General features: G+C 38.6%; 2 protein-coding genes and 1 long non-coding RNA gene across 7 annotated transcripts in view; 2 read left to right on the plus strand and 1 right to left on the minus strand.

Moving 5' to 3' along the window:
• Window positions 1-11: 11 nt before the first annotated feature.
• STRADB (STE20 related adaptor beta) lies at window positions 12-9,905 on the plus strand. Of its 2 annotated transcripts, none has more exons than XM_064434079.1 (12): window positions 12-275; window positions 2,750-2,806; window positions 3,147-3,227; window positions 3,586-3,685; window positions 4,298-4,419; window positions 4,924-5,002; window positions 5,464-5,587; window positions 6,053-6,224; window positions 6,639-6,743; window positions 6,967-7,196; window positions 7,769-7,811; window positions 8,264-9,905. In XM_064434079.1, exons 2-12 carry the CDS (start codon window positions 2,795-2,797, stop codon window positions 8,414-8,416), a joined length of 1,221 nt encoding a protein of 406 aa, XP_064290149.1. In that variant the 5' UTR covers window positions 12-275; window positions 2,750-2,794; the 3' UTR covers window positions 8,417-9,905. The 2 variants fall into 2 exon arrangements, with proteins under 2 accessions (XP_064290149.1, XP_064290148.1); XM_064434078.1 differs by having other exon boundaries at window positions 42-275; window positions 4,894-5,002.
• The window catches only part of TMEM237 (transmembrane protein 237), a 21,710-nt gene continuing 4,293 nt past the window's right edge, over window positions 7,046-24,462 (minus strand). For 2 of the 3 annotated variants that reach the window (XM_064434083.1, XM_064434082.1), the window contains 9 exons: window positions 23,751-23,864; window positions 23,264-23,378; window positions 22,560-22,717; window positions 21,818-21,941; window positions 20,659-20,850; window positions 19,678-19,751; window positions 19,102-19,195; window positions 18,474-18,595; window positions 14,242-16,976 (listed from right to left, as the gene is read on the minus strand). In XM_064434083.1, coding sequence (XP_064290153.1) covers window positions 16,909-16,976; window positions 18,474-18,595; window positions 19,102-19,195; window positions 19,678-19,751; window positions 20,659-20,850; window positions 21,818-21,941; window positions 22,560-22,717; window positions 23,264-23,378; window positions 23,751-23,864 — 1,061 coding nt within the window. In that variant the 3' untranslated portion in view covers window positions 14,242-16,908. Of the gene's footprint in view, window positions 7,659-9,887; window positions 9,968-11,920; window positions 11,974-13,389; window positions 16,977-18,473; window positions 18,596-19,101; window positions 19,196-19,677; window positions 19,752-20,658; window positions 20,851-21,817; window positions 21,942-22,559; window positions 22,718-23,263; window positions 23,379-23,750; window positions 23,865-24,462 lie in introns of those variants that run through there. The other variant, XM_064434081.1, reaches the window with a different exon arrangement.
• The window catches only part of LOC135308738 (uncharacterized), a 10,546-nt gene continuing 2,042 nt past the window's right edge, over window positions 15,959-24,462 (plus strand). Inside the window, exons 1-3 of one of the 2 annotated variants that reach the window (XR_010369093.1) lie at window positions 15,959-15,992; window positions 18,490-18,641; window positions 19,105-19,258. This is a non-coding gene — a long non-coding RNA (uncharacterized LOC135308738). Of the gene's footprint in view, window positions 15,993-18,489; window positions 18,642-19,104; window positions 19,620-24,462 lie in introns of those variants that run through there. The other variant, XR_010369092.1, reaches the window with a different exon arrangement.

Genomic DNA, 24,462 nt, shown 5'->3' on the forward strand with positions numbered 1-24,462 from the left:
CGGGGCGGGGTTCTGGCGGGAGGCGCGGCGGCGGCGCCGGCCCCCGGCCCTGGCTCCGGCGGCGGCGGGCAGGAACGGGAGCTGCCGCCCTGTAAGTCTGCTCGGCTGCGCCGAGGCTCCGTGCTGGCCGCGCCCCCTGCCCCGCTGAGCAGCCGGACGAGCCGGGGAGAGGGAGCGGCGCCCACCGAGCTCGGGAGGCGGCTGCGGGGAGCGGAGCTCTGTCCCGGCCGCCGCGGGAGGCCGGAGGGAGACGGGGGCCCAGCGAGGAAGGCGAGGTACGAACTTAACGGAGCGAGTGAGGAACTGAGGGGGAGCCTGCGGGGCGTCCTTCCGCACTTTGCGGTGCATTGTCGCGGACGGATCATTTCGCTCGAGACACACGAGCGAGAGCTGCCCCAGTCACTGCGAACGCTGAAGTGGGAGCTGCAGCTCAGCGAGAGCAGTCAGCGCGGTCCCGGTACCGGGGCTTCGGCTCCGGAGCCTTCACACTCCCCTCGCTCACAGCCACACGTTTCTGTGGGTTTTCCTGCCCTGCAGTGTTCGCTGGCTGAAGCTTTGGCCGAAGTGCGATGAACGTATCGTTTTACCTGTACAACACTGTCACGATCTACAGTACAAAAAAAAAAAAAAAGCCTGCGACCCAGAAGGAAAAATGTGGGGACAGGGAAAAAGTTTATGGGGGGACATGAGCCAAAGCCATACTGAAAAATGGAAACTGTGTCAAGCTACATAAGAAAAAAAATCTTAAAATTGTAGTGTTGTTTGAATAAATGTGCATCACGGATGTTTCTGTTGGCTGGCTATATATCTTTGAAGAAAGTCTACAATAATTTGACTTTGGTATATCATAGTTATTAAGAGTTTATTCTTCAGCTTAGTTTTTCTGGTTTCATATTGCAAGCAGCAGAATAAATTGTCTTGTGTAGCAGAATGAGGCACCTTCTTTCCAAGTAGGAGAAGGATGCTGTAGCCATTACAGTACTAGGCAGTGTCCTGAAGCACCTGCATTCTTTTTTTTCCTACTCTGCTACAAACTTCCTTAGTGAAGTTGTGAAGATGTTTAAGTCAAGGACAGATCCTCTGAAGATGCCTAGTACCTGGTAGGGATTGACTTTTGTATCCATTTGGTATCTCTAATAAGGAATTACAGCAGATCTTCAGGGTAAAAATTTTACTGGAATGGCTTGGAGATTTGGCAGCGAATGGAGTGGTGGGGCTTGTTAGCTTTTGAAGAGTGTTCCCTTGATTAAGTAGCATACATAATTTAAACGCAGGATATACTCAAGCTTAGCTCCTTAATAAACAAAATTATCAGTTTCTCTTATAGTACTTCAGCTTTTATAAGTTAACTTTCATACAAAAATTGCATATTAACATGGAACGATTACCTATATCTGACTTTTTGTCAGCCACCAAGAAGGATTCCTCATGGTGGCTGGAAAGCTACCTATCAGAAAAGGACCTGGGGTTGCTGTTTGACAGCTGGCTGAGCATGAGCCAGCAGTGTGCCCAGGTGGCCAAGGCCAGGGGCATCCTGGTTTGTATCAGCAGCAGTGTGGCCAGCAGGACCTGGGATGTAATGGTCCCTCTGTACTCACTGGTGAGGCCAGTTTGCATCTCAAGTTCTGCATTCACTTTTGAGCCCCATGCAAGAAGAAAGACACTGAGGCACTGGAGCATGTTCAGAGAAGGGCAGCAGAGCTGGTGAAAGGTCTGGAGCACAAGTATTACAAGGAGTGGCTGAAGGAGTTTAGCCTGGAGAAGAGGAGGCTCAGGGGGGCCTTCTTACTCTACATTTACCTGAAAGGAGATTATAATCAGGTGGGAGTTTGCCTCTTCTCTCACGTAACAAAAGAAAGGATGACAGCAACTGGCCTCAAGTTGCACCAAGGGAGGTTTAGATTGGATGTTAGGGAAATTTTCTTCACTGAAAGTTTGTCAAGCATTGGAACAGGCTGCCCAGAGAAGTGGTGGAGTCACTGTCCCTGGTAGTGATCAAAAATCAGGTAGATGTGGTGCTTAGGGACATGGATTAATGGCAGGCCCGGACTCTGATCTGTGAGGTCTTTTCCAACCTTAAAGATTTTACTGTTGAAGACTTGCTTATAGCTAAGGTAAAATAGTCCCATTCTGTACTTACAGAAGCTTTGATATGCTTTTTAGACATCTCTCCCACTGCCTAAGCCTCCAAAGTATCAGTCATAAAGTAAGTTTGCTAGAGGGCTTTCAGAGACTACTCTGATCTGTGAGGGAATTGCTTCTCTGTTTTTTTAAACTGAAATCCCTTACAATACTATTTCCTCCCTCACTTATGAAATGTAAAGGGCAATTGCTTCTGCCTTGGTTTTTTTTGTGAGCTAGTTCAGCTGCACACAGCCAAGCCAATATCTGCCTAGCACAGCTGTGCTCCTTTAAAACAACAGACAATGATTTCTTTTCCTACAAACTGCCAAAGATTCATAAGTCTGTTCTTTTTTACTTTCTGCACTTGTGCAGTTAAATTGTTTGTTCAGAACTGGCAATAAAATTTCTACACCCATAAATTAAAAAGGAACACTTGAGTTGACATGTAGTCCTCAGTGTGGAGCTTGAAATTGATATGCTACTTAAATAGAAGCAGACTTTTGCTGAGCCAGAGTTCTGGTGTTTTGTGTGTGATAGCTGAATGCCTCACGGTTCTGGTTAAGGAGATTTAAGTTTATCACAGGTTTATGTATCATCTTACTTTGCTACTTTATTTTTTTTCTAGGATAAATGGGTGTGTATGACTTTTCCCCTGATCTAAAGCGGTTCCATGTCTTGTTTGGTAAGTTCATCTTTAAAAATTTTGGCTGTTGTCCCTTGTTACCCAGCTATACCTTAATATGAAAAGCCCTGGTGAAACGTCTTGCTTGCGGGGATTTCCACAGTGCTGACATATTTGAACTTCATTGTGTCAGCTTTTGGTGAAGGAGGCTTTAGTGTCTCTTCTCTCTAGGTCTGCCTTGTGTGCACTTTATGCTGTTTCTTAACCCCTTGATTGGTTGACTGGAAGCAGAAGACTTTCTGAACTGTTGCTTATAAGGCCTACTTTTTTATATTTTTGCACTGCCATATTTAATAAATTGCAGCAACTCCTACAATATTCAGTTGCTTCTGTTCTTAAGGACTGCTCCTGTATTCTGCGTACACCAGTTGAATCAATCAGACCAGAAGAGCTATCTCAGAGCAGCATCCATGAATGCCTGGTAAGAATAGAAACTTTAACTCCCAAGGTTAAATATAAAGCTGGTGCATATTAAAAAGAGCCTAATTAGGGAGTACTTCTTGAAATGTTGACAATAAAAATAAACAGAGTACTACTGAGGTTTGCACTTTGGTAGAAGACTATAGGTATCTAAGTGTTAATCTTGTGCCAATTCGAAAACAAACACATAGACACAAAACTTGTAACTCATAAAACTAAGTCTTAATAATGGTAAAAGTACTAGCTTGAACATTCTTATTTGAGTACTGGACTTTAGCATTAATAATATTTTTGCAATAATTAAAAAAATTATTTTAAATTACGTAGTTATTTTGAGAACTGTTTCTTCTCTCTGCTAGGCTGATTCTGATCTAGCCTGGCTCCCCCCATCTACAGGAAAGAATGAAATGGTATTTTGCTCTCCTGATGTCTCTCATTATGAACTCCAGCTGGAAATAGGTAACATAAATGGACCTTAAAATATTTCTTCTTCCTGCTATCAATATGCAGTAAATATTATGTTTGGAAAATGAAGGACTATTCCTGTGTCTCCTTAGTTGAGAAAAGTGCAGAGCATTGCTCATATTTTAGTAATCTCTTATTTCAAGATCTAAGACAAATCAACAATTACCTGAAATTGTCTCTTGATGTTTGTCCATGTACTTGTCAGTTTTCAAATCTGTGGAATGTGACAATAAATACAGCCTTAAGTAACATCATGTCTTGTAACTTGGCTGCCCAAGTTGGTTGTTCTAAGCATGGCTGCCTTAGATCCTCCTATGCACGCATATGTTTATGTGAATATGCATATTAAGTGTTCATTTAGATGTATAATGATGCTGACGTATGTTCAAACACTTTTAGTTGTTCTCAAAATAGCAGAGCCATGCTTCAACTAATTTGCTGCATATATTTGGCTACAATTATTTAAGGTCTTGGCATTCCGAAGCAAAAGGACACACTGCTATCAATTGTAATTCTAAAACTGGAAAATGATCTCTAAATTTGAAGGAAGCCATGTGGATGGCTTATTATGCTTTCCAATGTTAAGGTAGCCATTTCTGGTTTCAGGAAGGAGGTTCAACAATTTAACTTCAGTCTACCTTGCACGCCATACACCTACAGACAGGCAAGTTGCTGTAAGGATCACAGACCTTGAAAATTGCTCTGAAGAGCACTTGAAAGCCTTACAGGTAAAGGAACAGCATTTCTGCACAAAGCCCAATGAAGATAGTGAGGAATAGATATGAGATTACTGAACAAAGGTAGCCTTTGCTTGAACTGGGATATTTCAGTCAAAGTTTTCCCTCCAAAGGAGTAGAATATAATAAACAGAATGCATGTGTAAATTTGAGAGTTGCTTTCTGAAGACCACAGCTGACAATTGCTTTAGAAAGTGCTTCTGTAATTGTACAACTTACTTGAGTAACATCTTCTGTACTCTTATTTAACTCCAGAAGTTTGGACTATGAACAAACTAGATTTACTTCAGACAAATGCAATTATGGGCAAGCTATTTACATTTCTGTTGCAGGCTATGCACATCACCTGCAATCTTGTATAAATGCAAATAAACATTTCTCTCTACTGATTACTGAATGTAGTTAATGCTATTGGTAGGACTGCTGTTCTGTGGTTAACACATCCACTTTCATTTAATTCCATAGAATGAGGTGGTTTTATCACACTTTTTCCAGCATCCCAACATAATGACATTTTGGACAGTGTTTACAGCTGGAAGCTGGCTTTGGGTCATCTCCCCATTCATGGCCTATGGTAAGAACTGTTAACTGCAATTTTGGAATAGGAGAAAGGGCTGATACAAGTTGGACCATGTGGTCCATGAGAGGTTTCTCTTTAATCATCTCCTGTCTTGTAGGAAAAAAACAGACTCTCACAAACCATTTAGAGAAGATTTCCTCCTCATTGAAAACTGGTATTTGAACTGCATTAAATTCCACTTAGTCCTAGCACCCACCATGTGAGGAATGGTAACGGGGAGATGCATTTGACTTTATACAGCTTCTGCTAACAGAAGCCCTATTTACATTGAATTCAGGTTGGGCACAGACTTGCAGTTAACAGAGCAGGACATGGGGCATCAGTTACATCTATGTAATAATGCACCAGAGTCAGCTTAGAATGCTGCTCTTCATGAGTGTATACAGTGAAGGAAACATAGACAAGTCATTTAAAAAGACTTGTTAGGCCTAGCTAGGTTTTTTTTTCACTTCCAGGTTCAGCTAGACATCTGCTGAAGACTTACTTTCCTGAAGGAATGAGTGAAGCTTTGATAGGGAACATTCTGTTTGGTGCAATCAGAGGATTAAATTACATGCACCAGAATGGATATATTCACAGGTAAGAGAATGTGAATAGATAAGAACTAGAACTTAAGATAAGAACATCTTACCTTAAGTACTGTTTCCTTCCTTTTCCTCTATACCTTCTTATATCAGACAGTGCACAAGTACTGTGCATCTCTCCATTATTTTTTTCAATAGTACAGCAGGATTAATTTTAACAAGAAATGTATTGATACATGTCTTCAAGCCACTTGTTACAGGGATTATACATCTGCCTGGCTTTGTCTCTTTGAAGCAGAAGAAAACCAGAGTTATAGAAAGGGCTTTCTTTGTTTACACCCTTGCAGGGAAGAAGGGCCCTTCTCCAATTTCTGGCACTCTTTTCCTGATCATCTCTCTTAATAGAGAGATGAACTCCATGCTAGCATCTCACTATAAGTCAATGAAATATGAAAGCTATTCTGCTTTAGTAGTACTTAGAGTAATTCTTATAACTAAAATTTACCACTTTATGTTACAGGAATATTAAAGCTAGCCACATTCTGATTTCAGAGGATGGGCTGGTTTCTCTCTCTGGCCTAAACAACCTCTACAGTTTAGTTAGCAATGGACAGAAGTCAAAGGTGGTGTATGATTTCCCCCCATTTAGTACATCTGTGCTTCCTTGGCTGAGTCCTGAACTACTGAGACAGGTTAGTATAAATTACACATAAATTTTCCAATTCAAAGTTAGTGGCAGTTCTCAATTTCCAGTGTAAGTCTGTTTGTAGAATTGCAGTGAAATATGTTGAACTGCAACTTTTAAAAATACATGTACATACTGAATTTATAATTCTTTTAGAGAGAACCAGTTCTAAAGCTGTTGGTGAGGTGATGCTGTACTAAATCTCTTTACCCAGACCTCCTGGAAACTACTGCAAATCCTGAAACTTGTGTTCAGTACAGCCATCAGATTGCTGAAGAAACTCTGAGGTTTCACAATTCAATTGCTTCAATACTGTGCAGGTTATGGGGTATTAGAATCTTGTGTTGAAGCAGGCACTTGTATTTTTGTTGGCACCACTCAGTGGCCTCAGTGATCAAATAGTGGCTTCTTTCTCTGACAGGATTTGTCTGGCTATAACATGAAGTCTGACATTTACAGTGTGGGAATTACAGCATGTGAATTAGCCAACGGACACGTTCCATTTCAAGATATGCCTCGCACTCAGGTATAATGCTAAACTTTATCTCTAGTTAAAAACATGCTGAGCATTTTTTTGTTTTGTTTTACTCACAGGAACCAGTGCTATTACTGCTGAAGTAGTGGCTGCTTTTTGTTATTTCAAATATGCACACCTCTTTCTAGAATAAATAACCCTTCCATCCCTGGAGTTTCACAGGTTACCCTGAGTAGGTCTGTTGAACTCTCCTACTGCTATTCCTCCCTACTAGATGCTGCTGCAAAAGCTGAAAGGTCCCACCTACTGTCCTTGGGATATAAATACCTTTCCCCGGGGGGAATCCAGGATGAAGAATTCCCGATCAGGTGTTGATTCTGGGATTGGCGAGAGCATGACACGCACAATGACCAGTGAAAGACTTCAAATGCCCTTTTCCAAAACATTTTCACCTGCTTTCCACAACTTGGTAGAACTTTGCTTGCAACAGGACCCTGAGAAAAGGTAATGTTCTGGTGAAAACTAGTTTTTTTGTCACTTCCATCTAAGACCAAGTATAGTCCACAGTTTAGAATACAGTAATCAGTTGAATGCTGTTAGAGTCAGAATATTGGAGCAGATGTACAATGTAAAACCATACACTTGCATTTGTATTTTAAGAATTGTCTTGTCTGATAAAGGAATCAAACTTTTAAAGTCATTTGACCCTGAATTTCTTGTAATATAACTGTTCTTTGTAACAAGTAAAATTAACTTTCAAATGTGTGCATTGTCCAAGAAAAAAACCCCCAGAAATCTGAAATATGTTTTCAGTTCTATGTCTCTTTTGAATAAGGCATTAAATTCCTTATGAAGCAGAAACATGAAAAGGCCTTTAAAATAGATTTCTTCAGTAGTGTTTTCACGACAAATTGAGGCATAGAATGTAAGAATTTTGTGCTGCTTTTCTCATTCTTCACATTTGTCCTGTGGAGGAAAAACCACAGGGCTTAAATTTATTTGTTAATCTGGCCCATTATCCAAATGCAGTATTTTACTTTCCAAAACATAATTCTATTGTTCATTTTATGATTCAGGCCATCAGCAAGCAGTTTGCTTTCGCATACGTTCTTCAAACAGGTGAGTTTACTATATTTCATTAAATGACACAGCTATAACCTAAATAAGCCACAAAAAGAGCTAGATTACAAAGTAATGGAGTTACCTGGAGCCAAAAAGCATCCTGTAAGAGCATACCTGCTTCCAAATTTTTTTAAACAAAATGGTATCAATAGAGTATAGGAAGCATAAGATTGATCAATTTCCCCATTGATTAAGTTGATTTAACTTAACTAAAGGCAGCCTAATTTTAATAAATTATTAATATTCTTAATTTAAAGCAGAACTGCACAGCTGATTTCATTAGTCTTGAAAGACTAATAGAGTGGAGAAAGCAAAACCTCTCATCCTTTTACTTTCAGTACTGTAACATGCAAGAATGTGGCTCTGATTTCACATGCTTTTAATGAAGTCAGTTGCAAAGTTATGGAGACTTTTATGTGCAGCTTTATTTTAACTTTTTTTCTTTCTAGATAAAGGAACAAACACAGAATTCACTACTGTCCCTATTACCACCTCCTATTCAAAATAACAGATCAGAGTTCTTGGCACTGCCCTCAACAGCAGCTGGGACTGAACTTGGACGTATTGCTACAAATCAAGATGATACAGACTGGGAATTCTAAAGAAATACCAATGATACCTCTCCAGTGTTTCAGAGAAAGAAAATGTGATTTGTATTTGCTGCTTTTGTATGATTAAAATACAGTTAGACCAAGTATACTTGAAATGCCATGAAATGGCTCTAATTCATTACCCTCCTCTTGGCATCACAAAATGCAGCGTGCCTCACTCTCTGACTGCAAGGAAAACCGCGTATAAAGAATGGCTGAGTGCTCACCTCTCTCTCCCAAAGTCTTCCTTAACAAGAGAGTCTCTGCTGTGATCTTACTCTGTACTGTATTACCAGCTCACAGTGCTGCACTCCACATGCCTTTCTGAATACAGGCCTGGGGTTTGGCTGTGATCTTACCTAAACATCTACTTGTCTTTCCATTATGACCCAAATCATTTTAGTAAGGAGAAATCCTCCACTTCCAAGTTGAAATGTGAAACTGCACAGATTACTTGCTTATGTAAATAAATGTTTCTCTCTCAAAAGACATTTTTCTCACTTTACATGCTGTCATATTTGCCAAAGTTAGATATGCATCATTTTTCATGCAGTTTTAATACTGTGTGTTTCCCAAAGAAGTTAAGCTGCTTGGAAGTGGGACTCCTGCTCTTGCATCTGTTCACATTCTTAGTACAAGCCTGGGCTTTTTCACCTCTGTTTATTGTTGTGTCATTTTACCAGTGAATCTGAGGATGTCTCACTATGCAAAGTAAGTCTCAAGTTCTAGCAGGTACGGGTTAGTTTTGAAGAGTCATATTAAATAATCTAAAGTTACTGTACATATTTTTATTTATACTCTATTCCTGTTCACCACCAGGATTTACCAGCACCTATACTGTTTTCTTAGAAGAAAAAGGCAACATGCATTAAGCTTCCCTGGCACTGCTGGTGACAAACAAGCTCCTTCTGCAAGGCACAGTTGAATTCCCCTGGATCAATTCAGCCATACTAGGATCCTAGTGAATTTACCTCTTCTAAGTCAGATGAAAAGCTGTCTTCTCCCTACAATTCAATAAATTCTCACATCTCATACTGTACCAGGCAACTGAAACTGAGCAAAAGCAGCTTTTTTCTTTTAAAAACCTGGATATTCTCATAATGTTGTAGCAGAAGTTGTGTCTCAAAGGCACTAATACTTTGCTGATGGAAGCATTATGGTGGTTAAAAAGTATAAATAGATATTGGATGGATATATTTTAAATTTTCAACATAAACAATATTCCACATGAGTCTTCAAGCCTTCCATAGCTGAGCAGACCTGTACCCAACCTTGAGAATACTGCTGCATTGCCAGAGCTTTGCTACAAGGCCTTGAAGACCAAATGATTCACATACAAGCCTGAGAGACACATAAAACTCTAAATGACCACATAAAAGTATCAGCAGAAAACTTGATTCTACTCATTATGCTGTGAAGAGAGCTCTATATTCCTAAACTTAACATGTGAAACGTGAAATTAAAGACCTATCAATAAACTTACCCTATCTGCCTCCATTTATATCTGTAATTCTTAGACTTCTGTTTTCACCATGGTCCAGCCATACTAACAACTTCTTGTTACTACAGGGGAAAAAAAAAAATCTATTTCAATCATAACGTAAGGAAATAGTTGTTGAAACCAGAAAATACTTAAGTGTGTACTCTTGGAGAAGATAGTATTTCCTGTGAACCCCATATTCTTAATTCTTAACCATTACAGATTTGGACTGTTTGCAAGTTGAATACGTTAGATAGCATCTCTAAGTAACTTTTGACTAACTGTACATATAAAAAGCAAGTAAAAAAAGTCAGAACATGTAGCAGTTACTTTGCTGCCCTCTCTGTGGAAAAAAAAATCAAAAACATTTCTAAACACTGTTCCAGTTTCTGTACTGACATTAAGAAAAATCAAATTTTTTCAAGTTAAAAGGCCACAAGTCTTTGTTCTTAGAACTACTGCTTCTCAATAATTGTGTCTCTTCAAACAAAAGCAATTAAGAGGCACTGTGACTTCTTAAAATAACCAGAAATACTCCATAGATTATATTTACTGAAAGGTTTGATATCATTTTGCTCATTAACAGTGATGCTTTCTATTAAGGAATAATGCAAATTAAATACTACCTAGGAAAGAAGATGTATAATCATATTTTTAAGGTTTCAACTACCTGCCAGTGAAACAATTGTTCTGAAAATCTGAAGTTTTTGCATACAGTTAAGTTTTCAAAATCTGAGGTTGATGACCTGCATTGTTAAGATTCAAGGTGCAGAGACTTTATATTCCAAGCTGACAGTTTTAAGCACAATAATTTTTTGGTGGGTTGTGTTTTTTTTCAGAACACTTGTTTACTCTTGCTCATACCAATATATTGCATAACACACAATGATGTGTGTTATCAGCATGTGAATTAGAATTAAACTTGGACTTGAAATTTCAAAGTCTCTTGCATTTAGGCCCCATGTGATATATTTTCAAAGGGACTTATAAAACCTATACATTTGCAAAATCTTATGGCAATGAAACAGAAATCTATCTAATCTGGTTACTTTTGAAATATTTGTGAAAACAACACAAGTGGTTTTTTTGCAGCCACCTTTCATTATGCTAGCATTTAGCACTGTATGATAATAAATATCTGTATAAAAGAAAACTTCTGTTAATTAGCATTATCCTGAATATATGCTCAGTGCTGTTGAGTGTCTCACTGTCTTGACCTGATACCACAGCAGTTTGTGCATGACTGAATGAACACAGAAGAAAATGTGATCTACTCAGAATCAACTTCCTCTGATACATGAATTCCTCACTTTAAAGAGTCTCAATGCAACAAATACCTATTGAAAAGAGAACAGTTTCTACCATTTGATGAAAACAAATAAATACTTTTCTTTAAATTACGAGGTTTCACCATACCTCTCTCTTTTCCCTACCCCTCTCCTCTTCAAGTGCTACCAAAGTTGTTTTTAACCCAGAGGATGGGTAAAAATATGGGAAGGCATTGAAAACCACTGTTCTGAACCTCTCTTGACAAGAGGCAGGTACCAAAGTAGGTGATTCACATAGCTATTTTACGTGCCTTTAATGCTATTAAGTAGCTTTCCTGAAGTATATTAGCTTCTCTAATAAACCTCTGAAACAACTGAGGCAGCAGTAATGACCTGTCCTAATGAGAGCCATCCCTATCCTGCAGGAATGAGGAAAAACTATTAAAATTCAGAAACAGCACACATTGCAGCAAAGACCTGAAAGGACTGTAAAACCATACTATGAAATGAAACAATCGGATGTAACACACAAGCAAAGAATTGAGTTTATAAAAGAAGAAACCACTGAAAATTGAGGTGGTCTACTAATAACCTGGCAGCAGAATAACATTTGACATTTAGCATAATTAAATCCATCCAGGAACTTGAGATAGGATGAAGGAAAGAACATTAGGTTTAAACAGGTGCCTGTGGAAACCTCGAAAATGCCCAGATTTAAAAAAAATGGTTCTACTCTATAAATTAGTTACATATATGTTTGTTTCTTACCTGAAACTCCCAGAAACATCTGGAAAATGCCCCAAAAGCCCATGGGAATTTAGCTGCAATCAAGTGGTGGTTTTATTTTTCAATATTATTATAATATACACCATTATTACTGAATTTACCTACACACTCAGATTAATGGAATTCAGTTGTCTGTCCTCCCATGAAATCCATCTGCAATGAAGAATGGATTGCTGGAAGGTTGCAGAGGTTTTCCTCTGTTTTGTCAAAATTTTACATGACATATGGGTTAAGAGTATCAATGCTGAGTTTATCTACTACATTTTATTTTCAAAGTTTGCCTATTCTACATTCAATATCAATTATCTTTTTAATTCTCACATTTCATGCAGTCAAAAGGCAGATTTCCTTCTGCCCATGTGAAATCTGGCAAGTCAATTATAGATTAGTTTTCTTTAAATGCTTTCTTGGTTTGAGGTGGCTGTTGTTCTACAGTAGCCGATGAAACAATCACACACTTGTGGAATTATATATTTGGTTGTCATGCTCTTTTTCCTGCTCCACTTTCTGCTTCAAATTTTCCTTATCATGGGAGAACACATGATTTTGAATCCTTGAAGCCTGCGGCACATGATGTTGAAAAAGGTGGTTCAGCATACTTTCCATGATTTTTCTTCACTACATTACTAGATTTCCTCAAACTAGTTTTGAGGACAAAGTAGTTTGGTTTTCCTTCCTAAATAGCATATTTATTAGTATTTGACCCAGATGCTGGTGGCATGGCAATGCACATTTCTCTACATTGCTTCTCTTTTGACTTCCAGTCAGGATTTTTGGGCAACTTTTTCCTTATGTTGAACTTGTAAAATGACCCATTTTGGGCAGTTTGGTGAGCCAAGGCCTACAAAGGCGTTTGGCCTGAATATCAGCGTCACAAGCATTGGAAATGGAAGAATTTTACTGTTTCAGACTTTGTTTTTACTCTTTTACTGTGAGACTTTTAAACTATTTCAAATTTACAGTTATTTCTTTTTTTTTTTTTTTCCCAAAAGCGGTTGTTGGTTGGTTTGGGATTTTGTGGGGGTTTGAGTTTTATTTGTTTGTTGGGGTGAGAAGTGGTAGAGACGGTCATCATCACCCCATCCCCCCTCCTCCAGAATACATTAATCTGTTTATTTTCACTGTGGGGATTAACTATTACATCTGGCAGTGGATATGGATGTTTTTCCACGAGAAGATCTTGCTTTTTGTCTCTGTATCACTGTTAGAAGCCTGCCTGTGTCCATCTGAATAGCCGTGCCCTCAAGGCTACTTTACTGAATATAGTACAGGCAAACTGTACAGGCCATTTTCAGCTAGGGAGGGCTCTACAACTTTTAGAGTCTGAATAAAAGGTTACATAAATTTCTAATACAGAATTATTAAAGCGAACAGCTTGCTTCGTGTGTAGGAGCACGGGGGAATTTTTTCTTTTTTGACTGGTTTTTCCACTTCCCATCGCATTGCCTCACATCGCCGACCGACAGCAGCGCGGCCGCTCCCCTCAGGCCGAGTCCGACATGGCGGCCCCCTAGCGGCCGTTACCGCTGCCCGCGCGCCGCCGGGGCGGGGCGGGAAAACGGCTGAGGGGGAGCGGGGCAGGGCCGAGGGACACTGAAGTGACAAGCTGCTCGGGAAATAAACGCACCAGGGACGGGAGGGCGACACACGGCAGGAAAAACCACCCCCTAAAGCATCTGCCCCCAGCCTCCTTGCCCGCCGTGAAGGGAGGGAGCAGCAGTACAAAAATAACACCCAGGCAAAACAGTCTTTCTGCAAGTAGCTGGGGACTTACACAGCAGTTTCAAGCACAGCCGCCCTGAGCAATGCAGTAACACACCTTCCACACCGCTGTGAGGAAAAAACGAAGACACATGTAAGGCTTAGGCTTAGCTGTAGGTATTTACCTGATGGTTTTCTCTGGTCTCCCAGAGTCTTTAGTCATTAAATCAATTCTGCTGGAAATATGCAAGCGAGTAATTCTGACCTAATCATAACCCTCCTAAAGTTTACCTCTGCAATACCAAAACTACTTTAAAAAGGCACACTGCAACTTAATGTCCCCTTGGCTTCTATGTTGAGAAAACTGCCTTGAGAGAGTAACGTTTAAACCAAGTTGAAATTAACCAAATATTAAATTAGTGTAACAATTTAAGTAATTAAAACAATTTAGCTTTGGAATCCAGCCCCTGATCAGGCTGCGTGAGGCTTTGTCCACCCAAGCCTGGAGCAGCCCCAGACATCCCCTCAGCCTCCCACTCCAAATCCTCAGACAGACTTACTTATTTTAAACTGACTAAACAACTGGAAACAAGACAAAGTAGTACCATCATTTCTAACTAGTTTACAGCAATTGTTTAATATAGGTTTCATATATGTAAAAACAAGAACTTGGCACCAAGATATCCGAAAACTTTTTTTCATTAACATAAATGCATTAAAAAAACAAAGATATGGAAATGCACAAAGGCATTTCAGTTAAGGCTTCTACAAATATTGCATGTTCTAGAATTAAACATCTATTATGTAAACTTGTTCTAAGACTTTACAAGAAACTAAAAACAAGCTCACTTAAACTCATATTCCATTGTGAGGCTTAATGGAATGAAAAGTATTTTGTGAAATAGATAATTAGCCATCAAACTATTTATTATGTTTTTTATATGGCAACCTCAAAACTCATTAATTTAAATATGGATATACTCAGACCCTCCTAAAAATATACACAAAGGCAAGCCTGGCTTGAAATACTGATTACATTAAGTTCATTAATTCAATCTCTGCTCAACCATATAAAAAGTACTATATTTCACAATAAGAATGAATCTGGCTCTTGGCTGGCATTGCTTTGTCTAAGGGATACTTGGAAGGCCAATTCCTAGTGTTAATGTCAGAAATCAAGCGATGTTATCCAAGTTTTTCCTGTACTGATGTGATGCCTTAGCACACTTCTGCGGAGCTCCGTATTTTATGGGCAAAATTACACTTCTGACCATACCAAGATGAAAGAAAAATCATGCAGCCATGCCATTAATAATCTCATCTTCAGGAGGTGACTCTGCAAGCAAGCACACAACATGAGCAGAAAGTGTGGTGGCAAACTACATGGGAACACTTCCTGTCTCATCCCTCATTTCCTACAGCCAAATAAATCATGGCAAGAACATCTGGTGCACAACTGCAGGAGATCAACACCCTGAATCTCTCCATTTTAATGTACAATGCAGTGCCAGCTGTAATTTAGCTCTAGTTTTACAAAAATACAGACACAAGAGCCACAACACTTTACAAAAAAGGCTAAGGCCTCCTTCCCACAGCAAACTGAATGCCTCAGAATGCAGCCAACATCTGTGGAACATCTTTCAATTCTTGTAGATGTCTTCCTCCTCCCTGCCAAGATTACCACAGCATTTAAAAGATGTCATGAACACTGAATTTTTGAATAACTTAAAATTTGCTGAATGGACACAAGAGAACACAAGTCCTTGACAGGGCAGCATCAGCCATCCCTAGTTATTCACATTCCCATGCCTGTTTTGAAGCAACTCAGGTAACAGCACTAAGTTAGCACAGAAAGCACTGAAAGCTCATTTCCTTTCAAGTCTTATCTGGCTGCTCTTAACTTCACTACTAAAAAAGTTCAGTAATTGTTCAGTGAACTTTGACAAGTGCACCCCTTCTACAACCACCCACAGACACACATACTAAATCAAACAAGGCAAAATCAATATATGTTAAGTAACACATACAAACAAGTTTTGGGCTTTAGGTGGTATTTCCTTGAAAAATGGCTTTCAAACTAGACCTTATCTGTGTTTACTAAAGAGATTGTTTCTTCCTGCATTATATCTGTATTTATTCACATCTGCAATGCTTTCATTTTGTCACTTTAATATAAAGGAAAAGGAATGTTGGATCTTGTCAGCAAAACCCATTGCCTGCCACCATTACTGCTATGTCACTGCATAGAAGGTGGGTTGCTGCAGACTTCTTGGGTTTATTTAATAAGCATTTTCTTGTAATTTTAGGAAGAATTTTCCCATTCTTTGGCGGAAAACAATCTCCATCAAAATAGGTAGGAACATTTTTAACATCTGTGAAATCCAAGTTTGTTTAGAAAGTAGTGAATAAAATGATTGCTTCTGCCATACCAGATAAGGAGAAATCAGAACACTATTCTTGTGAGTGGCTTTGGCATAGTTACACTTCTTGACTGTTGAGAAATTACAAGACATGGATACATCCTGTTTGCAACACAAAAACACCCTGTTTGATGAGGAGATGTATTTAAACAACCAAACTGCTGCAACATTAAAACTTCTTTGTCTTTTATCTACATCAGCCTCTAAGACCTTGTCATCATCAAGATTTTTGTCAAGAGAACTAAATGAAGATTTAAAAAGTGGATTTTAATAATCCTCTTTTATGGATTATTAAACAAAATCCCTGTCAATATAATCTTTTATTCTAGAAAAATATTTTATCACAAATAAATGTAGATTATTTCAAGATTACTAATTTGGTGGGGTTTATGTTTCCTAACTCTGTTTTGTTATAGATTTTCCTTAGGCTACTTTTGTTGCAAGATATTTTTTTAATCTCTAGAAAATGTTTAACCAAATCAGATAAGCTAACTGCTGTTTGCATTAGTAACAAAAGCAGGTTGTTGAAGACTGTGCAGCAGTCAAAAAAGCACTGAACACCTGATCTTCTGCATCCCTCTAGTGTCTTTGGCTATGCAGGTAGCATTATTTACAAAATCACCTTGACTTTATGCACTAGGGATAATCTGCTGTGTAAAATAAAAAGCAGAAGTATAAAAGTTTTCAATCACATCTAGAAACTGTAACATACATAAAAAGATCAGCATGAAATATATACAATATAAAAATACTTTTTTTTCTTTATGAAAATTATGATACATAGCTATAATACACAACATGCTGAGCCATCAGTCACAGCTACAATATATGCAGATTCTTGTTCCACACTTATGGCTGGACTCTGGGTATGACATCTCCGTGAGGAAATTCCTCAATTTCAGAATGGAACATCAATTCTAAAAGAGAAAGGAAAGAATTATGTTTACTTTGTTTTACCTGAATACAATTCCACTATTCCTGAAAAGTATCCTGACATTCCCCCAAGCCTCCTGTTTTTCATCCCAATCACACCATCAACAACTCAGCAATGGCAAGGGCCACCATTATTTTTAGAAAACTATTGATGCTCCCCAAAATTGACAGAATTGGTGACAATGGTGGCAGCTGACCATGTGCAGTACCATCGTGCATTCAACATGGACACTGAAACACAACTCTGAATTAGACTGAGGGATTGGTAAAGTTCTGAGAGTGCCAGACTCAGGAAAGAAGAATTCTGTTTAGAGACTCATTCATTTTTAGAAGTCTTTGCTCTGTGTCTCACAGTGTTAAGTTAGCATACTCAATCCTTAGCAGACTAAACTTTCCCTATTATTTGGAATAAGTACTAATGAATCTCTGTCTGGAAAACTACTTTGTAAATTTCTAATCTTAAGAGGCACATGTAAGTATCCAAAAAATTAATCAAAACCTGAGTAAAATTCTGCCACTGGATTCCTTGTGTAACTTTTTTTATTTATGAGTAAAATATGATTTAAGCATCTATTATCTATTTACCATTGAGGACTGAAAAGGCTGCCACTTAGTTGTTTGGGGTTTTTTAACTCATTAAATGATTTCTTAGAAATAAACACAGTAACTGGAGCCAGCTGAAATACAGACACCTGTACACTAAAATTCAAAAATAATTTGAAGAGGGCTGTTGAATCGTCAGCCTCCCAAACACAAATCTGTGCTTCAAGTCATGGAGTTCTTAGGATACATTTTGACTTTTATGTTGAAACTTGGGATTTTTATGTAGAGCATACCTTCAAGTGACAGGCTGCCTGCACTTGACAGGAACACAGAGTTAGGACACACCTTTTGGATCCCAGATGAAACACAAAAGGAAGAAGGCCCAGTTTCTAGCCAAATTTCTCCAATGAGAAGAACTTGCTCCCCCCTCCTCCAGCCTGGACCAGCACAAGCAGTCCTCACTTGAAGTCCTGTGCTGCAAGCACAAATCTGACTTTTCAAAGCTAGGGAGTTCCCAAAACTACTGCAATGTCCTATTGAAAAGAATACTGAACTTGTAACTCATTTAGCACTTGCAGAAGGAACATTAATAACATTAGGGAATTTTATAAGACACACGTAGAATAAATGCATTTCAAATATTTAAAAGTATTTTGAATGTTTCTCTTCATTGAAAAGAGATGTTCTGTAATGTTTTAAAATTCACATTGCTTCAGACAGGACAAATAAAGCTTGTATTTTTAAATTAATGTTTATAATACCAAACACAGACACCAGCACCCTAAGAAGCATTTGCTGTGCAAGGTTGCTAGGAGATACTTGTTCTTCCTCAGCCACAAAATTTCTCAGGACTAGTCTTAAACACCAAATGCAGAGCACAGCAGATAAAAAACCCCAACAAGATGAATAAACAACATTTGCCTATTAATGTGTCCTACCTTCGCTGTGGTCTAGCTCTGGTCGGGAACTTAAGAAGATCCAACTTGTCCCAACTAGAACGGACACTACGAGATTCACCACAATCCAGGAATGAACAATTTCTGCCTCTGTACCTGCAGTCCTGGGAAAGACACAGCAAACCATCAGCCATCATTGGTGCACAGAAGGTACAGTAACAACTGCAGCAGAGTAACAACAAAACAAGTTTACTAAGCCAGATGTGAAAAGAGTTACTTGTACCATAATGATGGTCTTGCATTGCAAAGGCCTGGTAAAGAGAACAATTACCAACGATCACAGAAACCCTAAACCTCCACCCCCTCCCCCCTTAAAACTAACTGCTCAAACCAGCAAATTTGCACATAACTGCTTTTGTTCTACTCCTCCTGGTTTACTTTAAAAATCTGTGCTACCAGAATTTGAGTCCATTAATAGGTACTTCAGAAAGTAACAGTTTTGTATGGGATCACCTTACATGAAACGATGGTTTATATTCAAATGCAGGTTCATCATAAAATCCTTCATCAATACTTTCTTACATATCTTGTACAATCTCTTCTATCTGCCAGTGTGACAAGGTCCCTAAGTGAGCTATGTTATAATTTACAGTGATTCTTTGTTTCCTACCAGATACTGCCATTTTCCGAAGGTGGCGTGTAGAGGTGGATTCTGTCACATGTCATCTGCTGGCTTAAGGATAAGATAAGAGCAGCAAAGTACACTGGAACAAATGGAATTAGTAGTGTCAGATATAAATCCCAAAATGCTGTCTCATCATGACACGGTACTAATCACTACATTTTCTTTCCTTTCACTCCACTGCCTCCAATCATAGTCTGTTTTAATTCACTCTTTTTTCTTTAACATTCCCCTGACCTATCAAAATCTGATTTCTGCACTTTTGCAATCCATGAGCTGCATCAAAGCTTGCATTTTGTGATTCTGTTTTTTTGTTAGGTTTGTGTTCTATATTCAGAAATGGAAAAGAACTACCTCACTAACAAGCCATTAATGCTACTATTGCAAATGCTTTAAAAAATATGGAACTAAGTTTATGGTCATTGCTATTATCAACTACTGAGCAAGTTATTAATTCTACAGCAGAAAATAACCTGGGAGGAAGATTTCAGTAAAAATGGTATAGAGGAGTTTTCCATTTACCATATATTCTGGACAGCCTCCTATCCACTTCAAAATACTTACAGAAAGAAGCTAGTGCTGCTGGGTCTAGGGTAAGAATGCCCCTCAGTGCAACTGATGCTTTTGCCAGATCAATCCTGATAACAAAATCAAGAGTCATTAACACAGCCCAGTAAGACAATGATATTGTTCCTCTAACAGTATTCTACTGTTCTTTTACTTATTCCAATGTATTTTTTCTGCCTGTGTAACAGTGCCTTAATCTACAACTACATCCCACACACATGGCAATGGTCCCCTTATGCCAACTCCAAAATGAATGAGGATGTTCCATGAGGTTTCCACTGCAGACCTTTCTGAAACAGGAAGAACCTGGGGACATCTGTTCCCTCTAATCCTTGCCATTGAGTTCAGTGTCCATCTAATGTAACTGCTTACACTGCTCACAGGAGCAAATGTAACTTGGACTCCTCCCTGCCATCCTTGGAGGGAAAGAAGTCACAATTTTTTTCATAGCACCAACTCCCCAATGGCTTATCCTACCTGTAACTAAAAGAAACATTTGTAACATCCACTAATCTAGTCTAGTTAATGATCTTTTTTGAGCTTCTTTCTTTTCATTCCCACTCTTAATCTGTAATGCAGAAGCCCCAGCTAAACCAGGAAAATTCTTCACTCAGCTATGTTTCAAACCTGACTAGGCAATGGATTCATGCTAAAGTGAACCTGATAGAAACATTTGTTGCTCTCCCCCCTCTTCATAGTCCCACCACAAAAAAACAGGTCAGCTCTTATATTTGTTTCACCTTCTGACCCCACATACAGCAGCAGTACTTGAAGCAGGGTGCAAGCACCAGACAGATATGAGTACCAAAGGTCTGGATGCACAAGTACACCCTTCTGTGTTTAGTCAGCCATGTGAAAAATCATTCTTTGAGTATATCAATTAAATCATCAACAGCAAATCAACATATGCCAAAGGAGAATGAAACATCATACACACAAATTATATATATACACCTTTCAAATACAAATATGTTTTACCTGTCAAAGGCTGAGACTGTACTGATAGACAGCAAAAAATAGAACAAACTTTGAGCTGGATATGCTATTGTCTTATACTGCTCAAGCAGGTTAGAAACCATGGAAAGCTCATTTCCTGCCAAAATGTAGATAACCACGATGTTCCATACAGCATAACCAGCAAGGAAGCCATGGCTGAAGAGGCCCAACACCCTGATTGGAGGAAAGAACATGAGACCAGTTTTAACATCTTGAATTAGCTATAGATAGAAAAGTTCATCTGTTCAACCCTGCTTTTCAAGGCCTTTTAGGGATCGTTTCTGAGTGCTTTTTCTGATCTAGTTTAAAAAATTCTAAGCAAGAGTTCTGTTTGTTCCTGTCACACCAGACTGCACCAGAACCTCAGCACTTAAAGAAAACAAAGATGTTTTGCCTTCCCTTCATTACAGCCATAGGCATCAAATACTTTCACTTGTAGCTGCCTGTAGTTTCCCAAGACCACTGTCCCTTACACTCACATAACATTCTAACTTGTCCCCAAGGCAATATCCTCATTGCTAAGGAAAAACTTCAGCAGGAAGCAAAGGCTTCCAGCTAAAATACACCACAGAAGAACATGGCTGTTATCTTCCCATTGTCTACAATGTACTACAAAACAACTGCATATTAAAAAAGTAATGGTTTTGCTATAATGTGCAAGCTTATTCCCATAGTACAATTTCACTTCTCCCTTCTTCCTACCAACCAGGACTTTTCTTTGAGAACTGTCTGAATTCAGGTACTTTTATTCTGGTGATACACATGATGGGTCAGTCTTATTTTCTAACACATTTCTCTAGGTGACTAATGTTTTGGTTACCAGCTCAATCTCTTGCTATTGAGATTTTGTTTGAATCTTTGCAATATGGCTTTCTTAGTTATTCTGTTTATAAGCTGTATTTCACATGTGATTCTACACTAGAAATTCATAATCTTGATAACAAATACCAAGAACTAGAGAACTGATAAACTTTATGCCTGTTGAATCCAGAACCACCATTTTTAAGGAATATCCAAAAGAAATAAAAATATACTACAACTATAGAGGAAAGACACTAATTTTCAGGGAGGAAAAAAACCCCAAAAACTCAAACCAAACCCCTGATTTATGTTTATTTACATCAGAACATTTATCTTTCACCTGAAACTTCTGTGCACTGAGAGGGCAACATCTCTAGTAGTCCATGAAGCCTTCACGTCCAAAAGCACATTGATATTTTCAGTGGTTTTAATCAATTCTGCACGGTCAGCTGCATGAAAACGCCCTGAAAGGATAAGGAGATCAGTTTTAGAGAGCTCTCTTCCCTTTCACCATCATTTCTACATTAATGCTTATTAGTGTTAAAAAGCTGTAAGCATCAGAGATTTCTTCTCCCCACTCTCTACCATTTGTCAGCTTACACTGATACAGGATGCCTCTGGTCAGAATGATGCATCCTGGTGGGTCAGGTTATGGGATTAACAACGTGCAAAGCACTTTGGGAAATTACTCAAGTGTTCCCTGGGACAAAAAAAACCCAAACAAAACAACAGAAAAATACAAATGTCCTGCAAAAAACTTCCACTTGAAAGAATTTTTCTAAGTAATAATTTCTTCTCAAGGTACTGTGAGAATATTAAGTAAAAAAAGCTCAGCTGGGTACTTTGCAACCTTTTTCACTCCCACCATGGAAATAAAAAAATCAACCCAAATATATCAGCACAGGAACACCACCATTCACTGCTGAAAAATTATCCTGTGTATTTACTTGCAAATAACTTCTGTTTTGGAAAACTTTAAAAAAAATCTTCCCAATACTACAGTATTTAGATTTTAGATACAATAATGCTTCTTCCAATTGCAAAAATGTTCTTAAATTACTTAAATCACAAAATGAACTCACGATTTTTTTCAACAAACACTTTGCTAACAGGCTGACTAACTCCAGTGGGAGCAGCAAACACAGGCTGCTGATCTGGGCTCTTTCTGTGCTCATCTTCAATGATGTCTTCCTCCTCCACTTCCAGCTCGTTGGAGCTCACTTCGGCTGGCCGAGGCTTCCTGTTGGCACAGAACACACAGTGGGACAGAGAAAGAATAGGAGGTACTGTGTAAAATCCACAGGCTCCTATGAACATTTAACATGCCTAACCTGACTGATAAGAACCCATCAGACTATGACCTGTATAATACTACCCTGTTTATAAATTTAAGGACTAAAGTTCCCATGGAGGTAGTTGACTAAAACCACAAGACTAATTACATATCAAGTGATTAACAATTAGAACATATTAGAATAATTGGGAAAAAAAGCTAACTTTCGTATAATTAAGATATAGAATGACAGAAGGCAGCCCCAAATTCTAATTTCTTCATGTTTGTGACTGAACTATTAGGCTCATGAACATGTATTAAGAGCTGTAATGCATCCAGGTATGCATAGAACAAAGAAGTGAAAAACGTTAGATCTTAACCCTGTACACAGGCTGAATGGTATTGTGGGCTTCAAGATTTTACATTTTTGCCAAATGACAATGTAAAATACTCCTCAGCCACATTCACTGTTACAGTTATTCCAGATTATGAGCTACACTATTTTTGTCTCACTTTGTTCTTTTTCTCTGTTTGCGGATCACCGTTTCTTCAGCCTCAGGGACATCCATGCCATTTCCATTCTGAAATAGGGATGCCACATTCTGCTGGGTAAAAGAGGTCTCAGAATCTGCAGATTAAAAAAAAACAACCCAACATGAAAATTCACAGCTTTCATAAAAATGGAAAAACATTCACCTAAATACATAAATAGTTCTTATATAAAAAGAGTGGCAAAAAAGTCATGATCTGACCTTTGAATGATGTAAAGTATTACATAATTTCCAAAACTGTATATCCATTATTTTCATGGAGGTTTGTACCCTATGAAATCTGAAACCAGAAAGTGGAACTAAGCTACCACTCACCCAGAGATTACTCTCAGGTATGTTAGGTAAAGAAGCACATGAAATGCTTTAAACCTAAATACACATTGTCTAGTAATATTTCTGTGTTCCCAAGTTTTATTCGCTTCTTTCCCATCTACCACTACCTCACGTACCAGTAGGTACTTTCTTCTTCTTGCGTTTCCTCTGAGGAGGGGCATCAGGAGGTTCAGGGGTCAGGGGCTCGCTGCTTTCCGACTGCCGACGAACCGCTGCTTGCACAATGCCATCTAAAAACCACAGGAAAAGACCCAGCAGCCTGAACCCAGAGCCACTGAGAAACAGGCAAAAGAAGCTGCCATTTACTACGCTGTTGCCCAGCTGAGCAACAACTGAGGTGAAAATGCATTGACTGTAGGAAATGTAAGAGTTGAGAATCAGTGATGAGAAGTAGAAATATACAAAGGTATTTCACAGTAACAGTATGATGCTCATACTGAGAGTATTTAAGTATCCAAGAAGTAGCACAATTCCCATTTGGGCATACAGCAGAGGACTGCCTGAAAAGAATCCATCACTGGAAAGAGCTACACCTCTATATTTCTCTTTTCCATGTGCAAAAATTATAATGCAAGAGCCAAGAAAAAATTAATAGTTTATTACAAGGGGATCCACACAAATATGTGCTAAGGCAAAATGGCATCACATCAAAGAAAAATTTAAATGCTAAACATACAGCACAAGAATTAAAAAAGGAGCAGAAAAAAATCCACTGAAGGATATTTACTCCAGTCTGAGCGATTAATTATTACACTTTGTAGGAATTATATTTCCATGAAAGGTTACAATGAATTCATATTATAGTGCAGTAGGATCATGATGAGATGC

The sequence above is a fragment of the Passer domesticus genome, chromosome 10 (genome assembly GCF_036417665.1).
Source record: "Passer domesticus isolate bPasDom1 chromosome 10, bPasDom1.hap1, whole genome shotgun sequence".
Lineage (NCBI taxonomy): Eukaryota > Metazoa > Chordata > Aves > Passeriformes > Passeridae > Passer > Passer domesticus.

Bases quoted from the DNA above. Each gene is read 5' to 3' on its own strand.
- STRADB (XM_064434078.1), top strand. The intron at 4,420-4,893 runs GTAAAGGAACAG...TTAATTCCATAG, and splicing joins AGCACTTGAAAGCCTTACAG to AATGAGGTGGTTTTATCACA. The intron at 7,197-7,768 runs GTAATGTTCTGG...TTTATGATTCAG, and splicing joins CAACAGGACCCTGAGAAAAG to GCCATCAGCAAGCAGTTTGC.